General features: G+C 48.1%; 1 protein-coding gene across 4 annotated transcripts in view; it reads left to right on the top strand.

Annotated features, from left to right (window-relative positions):
• The window catches only part of LOC146859616 (uncharacterized), a 398,593-nt gene that overhangs the window by 342,304 nt on the left and 38,801 nt on the right, over positions 1 to 17,488 (top strand). For all 4 annotated transcript variants that reach the window (XM_085646633.1, XM_085646634.1, XM_085646632.1 and 1 more), the window contains one exon: positions 554 to 700. In XM_085646633.1, coding sequence (XP_085502759.1) covers positions 554 to 696 — 143 coding nt within the window. In that variant the 3' untranslated portion in view covers positions 697 to 700. The remainder of the gene's footprint in view (positions 1 to 553; positions 701 to 17,488) is intronic.

Here is a 17,488-nt window from a genome sequence, read left to right as displayed (position 1 = left end):
GCTGGGGGTGATAGAGAGAAGAGGGTGATGGACAGAGCTGGGGGTGATGGGGAGAGAGCGGAGGGTGATGGGCAGAGACCTCAAGGACAGAGAGTGGAGGGTGATGGGCAGAGAGCTCAAGTGATGGACAGGGAGCGGAGTGTGAGGGACAGAGCTGGGTGTGATGGGCAGAGCTGGGGGTGATGGACAGAGCTGGGGGTGATAGACAGAGAGCAGAGGGTGATGGACAGAGCTGGGGGTGATGGACAGAGAGCAGAGGGTGATGGACAGAGCTGGGGGTGATGGACAGAGCTGGGGGTGATGGACAGAGCTGGGGGTGATGGACAGAGCTGGGGGTGATAGGGAGAGAGCGGAGGGTGATGGACAGAGAGCTCAAGTGATGGACAGGGAGCGGAGTGTGAGGGACAGAGCTGGGTGTGATGGGCAGAGCTGGGGGTGATGGGCAGAGCAGGGGTGATGGGCAGAGGAGGGGTGATGGGCAGAGAGTTAGGTGCCAAGGCGGAGCTGCAACGTCTCTGTATGAACACACACTGACTGTCTCCTTCGTCTGCAGGTGCGATGCCCCCGGAGTGGCCGGCCTACCCCAATCACACAGCCCTGCTCTCCACCTCACTGACTGTGGTACCCGAGTACCAGCCGGCCCGGTGCGCACTCTGGAAGGAGAATGGCCTCTTCGCCTACGCCTGGATGAACTGAGCAGGTGAGGCTGGAGAGGGGGGAGGGCTCAGAGGGGAGCGTTTGGGGGTAGGGGCAATAGGGTGGAGAGCTGGGGAGTGGGGCAGGAACCAAGTGCAGGCCTGGGTGCAGGAGGCAGTATCCTGCGGGATTGCTGAGGTAAGGCCCGGGCCTTGAATCATACTTCCAAGCACTAGAACCTACTTGAATGAAGCCTTGCTTCGCTGTTGCTTCCTTGAGCAAAGAGTTTGAATGTAAGGTGAACTCCTGTCAACTGAGACTGTCAGTTGCTTGTGGGGTCCATCCAATGGAAGTTGGACCCCTCCAGAAGATGATTCTCCGTGCACAGGCTGGGGAGCTCTCAGCCTCGCTGGACCGGAGGGATGCGAACTTTCACTTCACCCACTTGTCTGACTCGCTTTCGCTTCCTCCGATGTGCTGTTGGGGACCTCCAGTCCCAGGTTGAGGTCTGTGCCGTGTGTGTGAAGTCCCTGCCTCCCCAGGTGAGCTCCTTCCCTCAGCATCCTGACCTCGGCGACCGGAGAGTTTCTACAGGGCCATCACTGTGCTGGAAGCTGCCACAGCCTGTTTTTGCCATCTGTTGAGACGTGGCCGGTTTCCTATTAGCTTGTTCAAGTCACACGTGGTGCAGAACCAGCGTTTTCAGTTCATAGGTGCCCAGAGACTTCAACTATCAAACTGAGGTACCAAACTGCGCCTTCATTTGTGGTACCTTCTCCTCCAGGGAGCAGTGACCACAATGGCTGCGGGTAGAGGGTGGTGTGGTGGCATGTCAGTCTCTCACCTTAGACACCAGGGGGCATATGTACCAGCCCTATCGCCACCACAGCGTCACTTTTATAGACGTTGTGGTGGCGATAGGGGCTGTGCCTTATGTTCAAGGCAGCATTAAGCCATTTAACGTGGCTTTACCCTGCCTTGTACATAAGGCCCCCTTTCAAGCTATGCTTAGCGTGAAAGGGGTGGGCAGTGGGTGTTGCGGTGAGCGTTTCACCTCAACACCCATTCATTTTTACGCTTCCACCTACATACAAGCAGCACACATGACAGTGACAGAATGGCATTTCAGGATTGTTTATGTGCAGGAAAGGACACCTTCCTGCACATAACCAATTCTCCCCTGCACGCAGGCGCCCTTGCTCTATGGTGCAAGGGTGCCTACGTTGGCGCTAAATTGCTAAATTTGGCGCCATCGCAGGGAGAAATGTAAGGCTGCGCCATATTGTTGTAAATATGGTGCAGCCCTGCGTTCCAGAAGTGTCGGAGCGCGGCGTTCAGCCAAGGAGGCTAACGATGCGCTCCGCCACTTCCTTGTACATATCCCCCCATATTTCCAGCTGTGGAACTTACAGGTGCGATGGTGTTTTATCTTTTTGCAGGCAGCAATGATTTGTATGAGTTGGTAAATGCAGGAAGAGCAACACAAAGTGCATCAAAGTCTGCTCGCTTCTCGATGGGTGGCCAGTGCAGCTTTTGAAGGGAGAAGGCCACCAGCTCCACCCTCGGAGTGCGAAGGAGGAGTAGGCCCACTGCTTTCTGAATTATCTGTAGTCTACACATAGCCCTAGTGGTCCTAAGTAAGGCACTTTCCCATAGCACAAACACGGCGTGATCATAGCTTCGATGAGTGTTCTGGGCGACACTTGGAAGGAGCCATAAGATCTCTCGCAGAGTTCTGAACAGACTGAATCAACAGGCTGTAAGTTTCTTAACCTGTGATTCGATGTTAGCTTATCATCGAACCAAAACCCTACATTTTTAACTAGAGTTTTTGGGTGAGATGGAGGTCCGGGGCACTCTGCCCAGACTCAGAAGCACCCAAGAGACAAGAACAATGCTTCCACCGAGGAAGATTTAACCTTCAGCTGTCCTAGCATCATAGAACATATTAAAAGTACAAATATAAAAGATACAGGTATATCTGTGTGTATGTATATTATTTAATTATACACACAATATTTAGCAGGTAGGTGCCACAAAGAGACGGTGAAGTGATAGTGAATCCTGAGGGTGCTCTATGGTGCGCGTGTGTTATTTACCAAAGAACAAGAACTGTTGACTGGCTAATAGTACATCTTTGGTAGCATCGGAGCCTAACTTTGATTACCCTCTTCAGAATCCATACAATGGATACCAGTCGTCAGTTCCATGCGTCCTGATGGCATTCACTGAGAGGGAGCTAGAAATGTGGAGGGGGCGAAGACCGGTTGCGTCAAATTCAGTCTCCATGGGATTCGAGTCACAAAAAGTTTTAATCTGATTTTTTTAAACAATGTTTGCATTAAAATTATTATGCCAAAGAAACTGGGTTTACATGTGAGTACAATTGAGAGCCGTCTACTCAGGATTTATATTTCTGCCGTAGAAAGGTTGTATCTCAACAGGTTGAAACAGGGGCCATAGTGTCTTAGGGGACAGTTTCTCTTGCCATGTGTAATGCTAGTGTCTAGTCTGACATTCTCCGTGACGTCCCCACTGGTAAGACCCCCTCCCATTCCTGTCTCTCAGTCGACCTCCATCTCCCCAGCCCCTCTTTAATAAAAATCCTGGTGCCTGGTGACTCCTCCCTTGGTCCGTATTGCGCATGGGCTTCGGCTCCATCCTCAGATTGTTTTTTTCCGCCATCGGGCTCCGATGTAATACTTCGCGCTCCGGTTCCGAACCGTTAAAGTTCGACGATCGAAGCGGAATCCTCGCTGTTAGATCTGGGGGTCTCTAGTTGGCAGAGGTAAGCACCTTAGACCAAATAGGGACCCTTGCTTCTAGTCAGGGTACAGGGACACACACGGTAGATAACCCCTGCTCACCCTCTAGGTAGCTTGGCTCGAGCAGACGGGCTTATCCCCAAGGCAATGTGTAAAGTATTTGCACGTAACAACCACAATGACCCCCCTAGTACACCACAAACGTAGACCACACAGGTAAGTATATTAAAAATATAACTTTATCTAGTTGCAGCAGTGGCAATCAAGTATCAAAAGGGTTTGCACATTACTCGCTTTCTTGCGTTGTCAAGATCGTAAGAAGATAGTCTCTAGTCTCTTTGTGTGATTCAGTACTCACGAAAAAGAATCAGTTCGTAGGCTCTTGGTGTTTAGATAGCCACGTTCCTCTGGCGGCGCCTCTGCGCGTATTATTAAAGCGCTCCTCTCAGGCTGTTTGGTGCGGGGCTTCCCCAGCTCCCGAGCGATGGACCAATCCGGTCGCGGCTCCCTCGACGAGCCTTCAGTGACGACGGCGGACGTCACTGGGTGTCAGCCAATCGCAGCGCGGCTCGACCGGCCAAGCCTCCGCCGCCAACCAATCAGGTCGCGGCCTTCTCGCTCCTTTCTCCGCGGCTTTGCGGAACGGGGAAACACAGCTTCGAAGCGATTTCGGGCCCCGGGCCGTGGTGGTGAATTGCGGGCAGGATGCCTCGAGGCACCCCGAGTCAGCGGGTCGATCGAGACACCGCCAAGCTTCGCAGCAGCTCAGGGGACGCCCACAATCTCTTGGCCACCGCAATACACGTGCCGATAAGCACGTCGATCTTTTCCTCACGGCAGTCGATTCCAGGCAAGGGTCAGCGCGGCGCTCTCAAGCAACACAGAAAGCAGCTAGCGCACTCCCCGGGGCAGATGTTTAGGAACTTTGCAGACCCAGCCCACGGTCTTTGCAGCACACAGCAGCACAGAGGGGACGCAGCAGAGTCTTAAAGTCTTGGCAACCTTTCTGTCCCTGGGTTGCAAAACAGGAGGCCAGCTCTTCTCAGGCCCTTGGAGATTCAGTGTTGAAGACACAGCACACAGCAAAGTCTTGTCAGGTCAAGTAGGCAGGGCCTCAGCACACAGCAAGGCCCCTTCTCCTCCTCAGCTTCAGTTGCACAGCAGGACAGGTCAGCCCTTAGAGCACACAGCAAGGCAATCTTCCTTCAGTCCTTCAGCAGTCCGTCTTTCAGCAGAGGTTCCTCTTGATTGTAGAATCTAAAAATCTGTTGTCAGGGGTCTTGTACTTATACCCCTAAAAGTCTTTGAAGTCTTTGTGCAAGTGGGTCCTGAGCCCGGTCTGATCCAGTTCTGGGTGTTGCTGGAGCACTTTGTTTTCCTGGCTTCTGCTTTCTTTTCAGAGTGAGGGGCAGAGTCGTCAGCCACCCAGCAGGAGGTGGAGCCAGCAGTGTGGCAGGCAGGCACAGCCCTATTCACTCCCAGGTGCTATCTCCTCCCTCCACTCTACTTGCAAATGTCGCCATTCAGCAAAGGGCTGACTCAGCCAACCTCCTGGGGGATCCCCAGCCCCTGTCACTCTCAAGCCAGACAGTCAATCCACAAGCATGCCCAGGCACACAGAAGGGTCAGACAAGAGAACAGCTACTCTCTAAAAAGTACTATTCTCCAACTCAGGATTTAAAAACAGCCTCTCCTAAAAGATGTGTTATTAAATGCTGAGCTCAGGGATATCAACCACTCATGTCTTATCTTGTTCCTATGAGAAGATAGGCGGATAGCCATTGGCACCAGCCTCCCCCATGTTAGCCTATGGAGCAAGATAACCTTGCAGCAGTGAACACACAAAATGGCCGCTGTTCACTACCAGAGCATGATACCTGCACTAGTACATGCTCTACCTTTTACATACACTGCACCCTGCCCAGGGGGGTACCTTGGGCCTTCCATAGGGATGACTGATGTGCACAAAAAGGGAAGGGTTAGGCCTAGTCAGTGGGGACACCGACCAGGGTGATATGGCAGTCCGGGGACTGCAGGCAGGCCTGCGGCGGCAGGCCTGAGACACCATTTTAGGGCTACTCATGTGGGTGGCGCAATCAGCGCTGCAGGCCCACTAGTAGCATCTCTCATCACCAGCCCTGGCACACACAGTGCACTTTACTAGGGACTTCAGGGTGATACAAATATGCCAATTAGGTATATCCAATCAATATGATATTTTACACAGGGAGCACTTACACTCTGGCACTGATTAGCAGTGGCAGAGTGTCCAAAGCATCTAAACCAGCAAAAATGAAATCCAGCACAGCATCAAAAATCCAGGTAGTAGAGGCAAAAGATAGGGGAAAAACCCACGCCAAGGATGTCAGGTCTAACACTCGCTCATCGCGGTATTGTTCAGATCCTGATCTCCTCAATCACCTTCTCTTCGACACATCTTCGATTCCAGTCGTCGACGGCGGCCTTCAGGCCTATCCAAGCTCCGGTCCCGGCTGATGGAAAGAACTGCATTCAAGAAGTGCCCTCGATGTGGGTCCAAATTCCCCCACACCGATCTTCATGAGGTGTGCAACCTCTGCCTCTCCCCTGAACACGAGGCTCGAGACTGTCCCGCCTGCAAGTCTTTGAGATCGAAAAAGACTATTCGAGATCGAAGGGCCAGACGAAACATGGCGCATTCCTCGACCTCCGTTCCAGTCGACATCTTCGGGGACGACGTCAAAGCTCCGGGACAGCAGCACATGAAGAGGACCTCGTCAGTGCTTCCGAAGCCGACGACTCGGATGTGGAGGACATCACCCCGGCGCAGAGGTTCGTGAGTAAAATACCCCCTCCCACACCCGCGCCGACACCCAAAAAGGCTTCGGTCACGCCTTCGCCTCCGGGCCTAGGCAAGACCAAAGACACTGCTTCGAACACCCCACCTTCGGGCCCGGTGAAGAAGCCTAATAAGCCTTCCGGCGGCTCGTGCTCGAGCAGCCTTTCAGCGGTGCCGATAAACACACTTCGGCACCGAAAAAGAGACCGACCTCGACACCGACCTCCGCACCAAAGTCCTCAGTGTCAAAACCCAGCCTTTCGGTACCGACCAAACACCATAAGGCCCTCGGCACCGACACTCCCGCGCCGAAGCCTACCTCGGCGCCGACCAAAAAACCGGAGGTTCCAAAAAAGCACGGCACGGACAAGCCTAAAAAGTCATCGGCCCCGAAACCTTCGGCGCCGACGGAACAAACATTGTCTCAGGAACTGTTTACACCGGATCCCTTGCAAAAGACCCTTACCAAGGATCCAAAAACTGGACATTTGGCACTTTCTTCTAAAAAGAGACATTTGGACAAACCGGCTCCGCCTCCACCTCCAAAGAGGAAAGACTGTGCTACCTCCCCTTTCAGAGTGCCTTCCCCACCTCCTCCATCCTCTCCACCTCCGCCCCCTCCGCCTTCTCCACCCCTGCCTCATCGCTATCCGACCCCGTCTCCAGACCATGATGATCAGGGGGACCCCTACTACGATCCAGGGGATGTGCCACAAGACCCCACCCCTACAGGATCCCCAGACCCATGGGACAATTATAATAATCCAGACATTCCAGATGTCCCACAAGATGATCTTTATCCATCCAGGCCATCTCCACCAGAGGACTCATTAGGTTTTCACCACCTACTTCAGAGGGCGGCACATTATCACGGGGTAGAGCTACACACTGACCCGGTAGAGGAAGATTTCCTCCTCAACACCTTTGATACCACACATAGGTCTACTTCCATACTACCTATGCTCAAGGGGGTAATAAAACATGCGCCAGAGGTTTTTAAAGACTCAGTCAGGGCTAGGGTCATTAACCCACGCATAGAGAAAAAGTATAAAGCTGCCCCCACAGATCCTGCCTATATCAAAGGGCCAGCGCCACTGTCAGTCAGTCAGTCAAAAATACTTTTATTCGGTAAAATTAATACCATAAAAAGAAACATTTCACATAAACATTACATCAATTAAAAAGTGAGCACAGACATGGCGTCAATGGTTATCGTTATAGAGGCATTAAACAGGGACGAGAGGCACAGTCCCCACAGATGCATACAGGGGTATACACAAAAATTCTATACAGTTAAAATCATTGATAAATAAGAACATGTTAAGAATCCTAACCTCCAGTTAAAAACCCACTAAAACTACAGCATTACATCAGTTCAGAGAGTGTCTAGTCCTGCGGTTGCATTACTGTTCTTTTTCTTATTGTTAATGCGAACAGCAGCAACTAGGAAGTTAGCAACATGAAAAATGATCCGAACATTACTCATTGATTGGAGATATACAAGGGCTGGTCTAACCTGGGTGAACCCTATTTCTTTAAGCAACGGTAATAAATACTTTTTCCTGATATCGGAGTAGAACCTACAAAACATAACAAGGTGTAGAGTATCTTGTGGGGATGCGTTATCACATTTGCAGGGCTCTGCTTTATCAGGGAAGCCCCATTTAGGGAAGTCACCTAATAAAAAATGAATTAAATTAAATCGAAATCTGATTAACAGAAAACGATGCTAGGGGCGTGTTACTAACTTCAGATAGGGTTCCAGACCAGGTAGGCTCACTATCCCATAGTGTAATCTTACTAAAGGTTTCTTCAGCTCTAGTTCTTCTCTTTCTGCGAGTTGTAAATTTATCATAGCAGTTTTAATCAAACCCAGGTCTGCTTTCTTAATCGATTCTGGTAACAAGAAAATCTCCGGCCTACCAAGTTTATTAAGGGTTGTTTTAATGTAGGCTAACCATGGGATTTTACTAGCTAGGTCTAAGGCCAGGTAATCTTTAAGGATCATATGATTTAAAGAGATCTCATCGTTAAGCCAGGTCTTAAGCCAACATATTATTGGGGCCATTTTTACTGTATCTATAACATATTCCAGTCCCAACTCCACGTGGATCGAAAAGGTGGGGGTTGACTGTGGCACTGAAAGTAAGGATCTAAGAAAAGCATTTTCCACCACTTGAATCTGCTGGGTTTCAGTGGCATACCCCCATATCTCAGAACCATAAGTAGCTATTGCAAGGCATTTTGCCTTGTAAACCTTTATAATGGCTTCCATAGGTCTGGCTCCTAAGCGTTTTGAGAAACCAATAAGAGCTGATGAGGATCTTACAAATACATTTCTTTTATGTTTCATTTGCGGTCCCCAGGTCCCATTCTCACTAAATAAAATTCCTAAATATGTGAAAACCGGGACCCTACTGACCACATCTTTACCACAAAGGAATGTCAATGTTTTTTTCTTTTTACTTTGTTCCCCCATTATCATAACGTGTGATTTTTTAGCATTAATTTTCAAATCAAGTGATTCCATAAAAGTATTAAATTTCGTTAATAATTTGTTTAATCCAATGCCTGTTCGCGCGAGAAGAAGAGCATCATCGGCATATAGGAGAACTGGTATGATTGTATCTCCAACTCTCGGCACATCTAATGTGGCTCTCTTCAGAGCACATTCTAGAGCATTAATATATAATGTAAACAGCAGGGGAGCCAAGATGCACCCCTGCCTAACACCTCTTTCTGATTCAAAATACCTGGTGCATCTGCCATCTTGGGTAAATCTTATAGAGGCGATCAAACCACAGTGTAGATCAGCAAGGAATTTAACCAAGGTGAAATCGATCCCCATATCAATTAAGATTTGCCAAAGCTTAGACCTGTTAACTAGGTCAAATGCTGTTGAGAGGTCCATAAAACCCAGGTAGAGGGAACCCTTTTTGGTCACAGTATATTTACTGATAAGGAGCTGTAAGTTAAGGCATTGATTTAATGTGCTCCTTTTTGCTCTAAATCCGTATTGAGCATTAGAGAGGATCCCTTTACCCTCAAAATAGTCTGTCAGTCTATCTAAGATAACTCTGCCTAAAATCTTTACAGCAGAGTCTATCAGGGAGATTGGCCTGTAACAAGCTGGATCATCCCTCTGTCCTTTTTTAAATACCGGGATGATAATGGACTTTGACCAGGATGTAGGCATAGTTTTTGTGCCTAAAGCGTTGAAGATGTTAGTCAATATACTAGCCCAAAATTTAGGAAAACTTTTATAGAGGTCCGCCGGGACCCCATCAGGTCCTGGTGCCTTATTAATCATGGTCTCCGTTATTGCTTTTAATACTTCTTGCTCCTGGAAGACCAGTCCTGGTGATGGGACTGAATTATTGGTGTGATCTGACGAACTCTCAGTCCCCTCCCTGCCGTATATTTTCTCAAAGTGGGAAATCCATAGCTCATCTTGGATAATACAATCCAGATGAGAATTATCCTCACTGGAGAAATAGGGATCATTAATGGTTTTCCAGAACTTTCCACTGTCCCTCAGGACCTCCGGGGACATAAGTTTGTCCAAAGGCCTCGTCCTTGATCTGGTTTTTTCTTGTCCGGGTAGCTTGTTTATAGGAGTTCCTCAACATATGTATGTGCTCCCTGTTTCTAGGGGTCTGCTTTAATGCTTTTAGGAGGGCAGAGTGGGCCCTGGTACAATCTTTGTTGAACCATCTTTTCCCTCTAATGCTGGGTTCTGAGGGCGTTTGCTTCGTCAATTTACTACAAATTTGCTTACAGATACTTTCAAAAGCATCTATAATCAGTATGTTTGACGCGTCAATGTCCAAACAGATGTTAACTTCCTTCTCTGTATTGGACAGGACTTCTCCTACAAAGATTTCTGGGATCACTTTCGTGCATTTTAATTTCCTTCCTTGGGCAGTTGTTATCACCTCTCGACTAATAACCCTCTGGTCAGATGGTATAGTTGATAATAGTGCCCCCTGGGCCAATTCTAAAATAACGGGGTTATGATCACTAAAAACAGAATACCCAACTTTATACGAGATGACACTACTTAAGACTGCGGCGGACATAAAAATATAGTCTATGATTGTTCCGATGGCTGTTCCCTTAAAGGTGGCAACCCTCGGGCCGCTCTTAACACACCCCGATTCATAAAGATTTAAGGTGGCCATAAGCTTCTCGAGGTACTCACCTTGCTCCGTATGTTCAAAGTGTACCGGAGCAGAGTATTGGGGACCATCTAAGTTATCGAAGATACAGTTTTTTTCACAGGGGTGAATATTAAAATCTCCCATAACGATAATCTCAGCTTGCGGATTATCTATTTGATAAGCAGTCAAACACACCTCTAAGTTGTGTAAAAATGTATTAGTGCTGTCACTATTGGGAGAATTATAAAAATTAACCATTAAAATTTTCCCTGCGTGTGGGCGAGATAGTTCTACTGCCAAACAATTATGGCAGTTTACTTCGATTTGTTTTAATGAACCACGCACATTTAGGGAAAAACACATTATTAGACCTCCCTGTGCCCTACCATAATGTGCCTTTTTAGCGGTAATAAAAAAATGTGCATACCCATCTATATAAAAATTATGGTCTGTGTCCCAAGTTTCCTGGAATGCCAAAATATCATAAAGCCTTATCTCTTCCAAATAGGTTTTGTCCCTGCATTTACTTCTCAGTCCCGCTATGTTCCAACTCAGGATCTTACAATTAGAAGTGTGGGGGACAATGTTAATCTCTGGATTCTCTGAGATAGTAACATTATTTATAATAGCCACCTCTGGCCGGCTAGGGGATGTATGCACTTCCTCCTGACTAAGATCTAGCCCATGAAGTCAGTCGCAATCCTCCAAACCATAAAGCATTTCAAACCTATTATATAGCTCCAAATTTTCGCCCTAACCTCCCCATGTTTTGTCCACCATAATATTGGTGACAACCCCTATCTTGGGGCACCACCACATAGAAGTAAGAAAGGGGAAGCGGCTAAATGGTTAATGTGGAATCATTTTGGACCCAATCACAAATATAATTCATTTTTCTCTTATCCCTAAAGTTTATAATGATGCAATCCCCCCCCTACTGTCTTTGGTTTATTCTCCACCCATCCCACTCTTCTTACGTGGAGAATTTCAACTAAGATATATGGTGGGAGGGTGCGATTCTTATTGAGCCAGTGTATACACTTGTTCTTCAGTTTCTGGTGTGATTCCCTCCTTCCCTTGTCTAATGGTGGGGCCCCCGCCAGGACCACTACATAGGGTGCAGCCTCTGGAGGGAGTTGGATGGTAGGTAGAGGAATTACACTAAGATATTTAATGTTTGTGTTTGGAGCTATATTAAAATTATTGTTACGGTTGACCAACATGCCAGGCACTCTTTGTGACGTCAGGACCCCTGTGCCTGAGTTCGCAACCGTTATTGGGTTATTAGTGACAGTTTCCTTTGCGTTTAGCAGGGGTGCCACCAGGTTACCTCCTGGGATTGTTACCCGGGGGGCAGAGGGTGACACTCCTGCTTCCCTAGTCAATGTAGCCCCCACACTTTCATTCCCAACATGACTATTAACCGCCTTAGTAACATGGTTTCCTTCCCTACCTTCCCGTCCTCGGGATGAGGCTAACGACAGTTCGATGCAGGTAAGTCTGGAGTCAATAGAATCCAGCCGGTCACTGAGTGGTGCCCAGGATTCCTTAATCAAGTGGATTCCCTAGTGGTCTCCACGACACGGAAAAGGTCAAACTCCCAGGCGTCCGGTGAAGCACCACCACCTGACAAAGAGTCAAAGCTACTGGACGCGTCAGGAAAGCGCACTGCGTCACAAGCAGCCAATATATGGCGTATCGCCAACACTCAAGCGCTATTGGCCAGATACGACAGAGCGCATTATGATGAACTACAAACCATCATGCACCATCTCCCAGAAAAATACAAAAACAGGGCCAATGAATTAATTCAAGAGGGTAAGACCATAACTAATACCTCTATACGCTGTGCCTTAGACGCAGAAGACACAGCCTCCAGGGCCATTAACACTAGCGTCCTCCTCCGTCGCCATGCTTGGCTGAGAGTTTCAGGTTTTAAACCTGAGGTACAGGCCTCCATATTAAATCATCCATTTGATCAACAACATCTATCCGGCCCAAAGGTAGATGAGGCCCTCGAGAAGATGAAGAAGGACTTAGATACGGCGAAATCTATGGGAGCCTTGCAGTCACACCCTCCTAGGCGCTCCTTTCGCCGCTCTTCCTTTCGGCGGCACGGCCAGAGGCTACTCCTCAGATAGCGCGTCCACGTCCTACAAATCCCCTGCTCAATCCACCTTCACAAGGGGTTATCAAAGAGGCGGTTATAGAGGCAATAACAATAAAGGCAGAGGCAAAACAAATACCGCCCGCTCTGCCACACCGCCTACCCAATGACTTCCCCCTGCTCCCTCCAGACCATCCCACTCCGGTCGGGGGCAGGCTACAAAATTTCCTTCACGTCTGGGAGACCATCACCTCAGACAGATGGGTGACCCAAATTATTCGTTCAGGGTACTGCCTAGAATTGACATCTACCCCCCCAAACATTCCAACCAGGCAACGCCCAATGTCACAAGAACATTCCACATTACTAAAACAGGAGGTAATCTCCCTCCTACAAAAACAGGCGATAGAACAAGTCCCCGCCAGTCAACATAATTTAGGGGTCTACTCCCTATATTTTCTGATACCAAAAAGAGACGAGACTCTACGACCTATCTTAGATCTCCGGCCTCTAAACACATACATACATTCGGACCATTTTCGCATGGTAACACTTGAGCAGGTACTTCCGCTCCTCTCCCAGAACGACTTTCTCACCACACTGGACTTGAAGGACGCATACTTTCACATTCCGGTATACCATGCTCACAGAAAGTACCTCAGATTTGTAGTGGACGGGCAACACTACCAGTTCAAGGTGCTCCCATTCGGGGTCACAACAACACCAAGAGTATTCACCAAGTGCCTAGCGGTAGTGGCGGCACACCTCAGAAGACAGCACATTCACGTCTTCCCATATTTGGACGACTGGTTAATAAAAGCCACGTCCTACAACCAATGTGTACATCATACCGCCACTACCATCCAACAACTTCACCAGCTAGGCTTCACAGTGAACCACCAAAAGTCCCAGCTAATACCATCCCACACAAAGCAATACCTCGGTGCCACCATAGACACCTCAAAAGCCATAGCCTACCCCAATCCTGCCAGGATTGCAAGCATTCAGGCTTTGCATCAAAGATTCATACCTCAACACTCTCTCCCAGCAAGAGTGTTTATGCAACTAATAGGGATGATGGCCTCTTGCATTTTCATAGTGCCCCATGCAAGACTCCAGATGCGTCCACTCCAAGAGTGCTTAGCGCGCCAATTGAACCAAGCCCAGGGGCAACTGACAGATCTGGTGTTGGTAGACGGTCGCACCCATCGCTCTCTGCAGTGGTGGAACACCACAAATCTTTCCAGAGGTCGACCGTTCCTGGACCCGGTTCCACAAATAATCCTAACAACAGACGCATCGCTCACCGGCTGGGGAGCTCATCTACTACACCTCACAGTGCAGGGCACATGGACGCCGCAGCAAAAGTTACTCCACATCAACTATCTGGAGTTACTGGCAGCAGATCCATGAGTGGGAACTTCACCCGCAGGTTCTTCACCCATTCTTTCAAATGTGGGGGCATCCGCAGATAGATCTCTGCGCCACCCACGAAAACCAAAAATGCCCAAACTTCGCCACCAGATATCCACACCCATTGTCCAAAGGCAATGCGATATGGATGAACTGGTCAGGCAAATTTGCGTATGCCTTTCCACCTCTCCCACTAATTCCATTAGTGGTGCGAAAGCTACAACAGCACTCCCTCACACTGATTCTAGTAGCTCCAACATGGGCCAGACAACCGTGGTACACCACGCTGCTGGAACTCTCGGTAGTGCCACACCAAAAGTTACACCTCTCACCATGCCTCCTAACCCAGAACCATGGAGAGATCAGACACCCGGACCCAGCTCAGCTCAATCTTGCGATCTGGTTCCTGAGATCCTAGAACTTCGGATACCTTAACCTTCCCCCTGACTGTATGACCGTCATCAGAGAAGCTAGACGCCCTACTGCTAGAGCTTGCTACGCTGCAAAGTGGAAAAGATTTGATGTTTATTGCCATAACAACACAATCAACCCTCTAGACGTATCTATACAGCATATCATATGCTACTTACTCCATCTACAAAGGTGTAACCTAGCATACATCCATTCGGCTACACCTCGCAGCAATTGCCGCTTACCTACAGAACAGACAGCACCTATCACTTTTCAGAGTGCCTGCCATTAAAGGCTTCATGGAAGGCCTCAAACGAATAATTCCCCCCAGAGTACCACCCTCACCTGTGTGGAACTTAAATATAGTTCTCACAAGGCTAATGAGACCGCCTTTCGAACCTTTGCATAAATGTGAACTGCAATTTCTCACATGGAAAACAGCTTTCCTTGTAGCCATCACTTCCCTTAGAAGGGTCAGTGAGATACAAGCACTTACTATACAAGAACCTTTTCTCCAAATGCACCCGAACAAGGTTGTCCTCCGTACCAACCCAAAATTCCTACCCAAAGTCATTTCTCCCTTTCATCTAAACCAATCGGTAGAACTACCGGTTTTTTTCTCGCAACCTCAAACTGTTGCAGAAAGGGCTCTACACACACTGGATGTTAAAAGGGCCTTACTTTACTATATCCAGAGAACACAACCTTTCAGAAAGACAAAACAACTGTTTGTCTCTTTCTCTCCACCACATAAAGGCAACCCCATCTCTAAATCAGGGATAGCTAGGTGGATTGTAAAATGCATACAGATTTGCTACCACAAGGCAAAATGCACGCTCTCTGTTCCCCCTAAAGCCCACTCTACAAGAAAGATAGGGGCTTCTATGGCTTTTCTAGGGAACATCCCATTAGATGATATCTGCAAAGCAGCTACATGGTCAACACCGCACACTTTCACTAAACATTACTGTGTAGATGTGCAAACTAAGCAACAAGCTAGTGTGGGCCAGGCTGTACTAAAAACACTATTTCAAACCACTGCAACAGATACCGGTGGTCGCTGCTAGGGTTGGGAACTGCTATATAGTCTATGCAAAAGTGTGTAATCTGCAGCTCATATGCCTCGAACGGAATATGCTACTTACCAGTATGCATCTGTTCTTGGCATGTAGAGCTGCAGATCTACACACGCCCACCCTCCTCCTTGGCTACCTGTATCTGTTCCAGTCTATCTTATTTAGATACAACACACATGGGTTTCTTCACTGTTATTACTACGCTCCATCTTTCCCTGCTGGCGAAAAACAATCTGAGGATGGAGCCAAAGCCCATGCGCAATACGGACCAAGGGAGGAGTCACCGACCTCGTGACTTCCAAAGACTTTCCAAGAGGAAAAACAAACTGCAAACATCCGGGCCCAACACCAGATGGCAATCTATGCAAAAGTGTGTAGATCTGCAGCTCTACATGCCAAGAACAGATGCATACTGGTAAGTAGCATATTCCTTCTAATACTCAGGATGTAGTAGTTGACCCCCCTATAGCCCTGACCTGGACAGATCACTCAGCCCTAAAATTTGTGTTAAACTTATCAGAGGCATGAAATAAACCCCAATATGTCCAAGGTCGGCAGAGACCATGGAGGAAGGTGACCCTTGCCTCATTTATCCCTGTATTTAAAGCCCCGGTCCTTCGGAACTCTGTGGACAGCGATGTGGCACTGGAAACACTTGAGGGCTCTCTGACCAAAGCTCTGGATTCCATTTCCCCAATAAAACTTGTCAAGACCTGAATAAAGACAGCTCCAGCACCTGGGTACAATGACAGTCTTAAGAAAGAAAAAGCTGGCTGCAGAAAAAGGGAATGGAGTTGGAGAAAATCCAAACAGTAGGTAGATAAACTAGCATATAGATCGGCTCTCAGACTATACCTAAGGAAATGTAACTGTGCCAGAAGATCTCACTTGGGGACCAGAATTACAGAAGCTAAGAATTCTTCCAAAGAATTGTTTAAAATTCTGAAAGATTTCACCAACCCAAGGGTGAACAACTCATTCATCCCACATTCTCAGCAGCTCTGTGATGATCTGGCCAACCACTTTAAGCTAAAGATTGATAAAAGCTACAGCTCCTTTAATTTACAGACGGAACCCAGTGTGATCTCATACAACCACGAGGTTCCCTTCTCTTCCTCATTGGAAACGTTTGAGGCCATCACGGCGGACCAAGTCCACTCCTTACTGGTTCATCTAAAATCTGGTTGCCCTCTCGACGTACCTCCCACTTTCATCATTACAGCACTGGCCTTGGCTCTAGCAGCCCCCATTGCTGAAAAATGAAACCGATCTCTAATCACAGCCACCTTCCCTCAGAAATGGAAGCTGGCACAAATTAGACCTATCTTAAAAAAGCCCTGGCCGATCCCCTGGCTCTTCAAAATTATAGACCTATCTCCCTTCTCCCGCTGATCTTGAAAGTCATGGAAGCCTTAGTCAATAAGCAGTTAGTTTAGTATCATGAATTGAATAATTTGTTTGATTCCTCTGTCAGTCCGCACTAACTGAAGCCACAGATACGATCACGTTGTCCCTCGACAATGGGATTCCTACTATGCTGATCCTTCTTGACCTGTCAGCCCCATTCAATACTGTCTCTCATCGAATCCTAGTGCATAGATACGAGAGATTGGTGTCAGAGGAATGGCACTTAGATGGTTTGAAAGCTTACTTGACGACAGAACTCAGCAAGTCCAACTTGAGTCGTTTACGTCTCAGATCTCGGCTGTTGACATAGGGGTCCCACAGGGCTCCATTTTAAGCCCTACATTATTCAACATTTATGTATCTTCTCTGGCCTCTATTGATCATCACCATCGATTCAGATCCCACATCGACCAGAGAAAGATTCAAAAAGTGAGTGCATGCTAATGACGGTGGCCTGGATGACTGCTAATTTATTGCAGCTGAACACAACCAAAACAGAGATTGTGCTGTTTGGGAAAGCAGAGGAGTTTTGGTCTACTGACTGGTGGCCTCCTGAGCTGGGTGTTCCCCCCACCCCAAAAAAATGGGTGAAAAATGTAGGTGTTGTCATAGATGATAAACTCTCCATGGGGCAACACGTGAAAAGCATCTCGGGCATCTGCTTTGGCTTGAGGCGTATGCTCAGAAAGATCTTT

Source organism: Triturus cristatus, chromosome 3_1, assembly GCF_964204655.1.
Source record: "Triturus cristatus chromosome 3_1, aTriCri1.1, whole genome shotgun sequence".
NCBI classification, from domain to species: Eukaryota; Metazoa; Chordata; class Amphibia; order Caudata; family Salamandridae; genus Triturus; species Triturus cristatus.
Note: the sequence above shows the minus strand (reverse complement) of the source record. Positions and strands in the feature narration are given on the sequence as shown.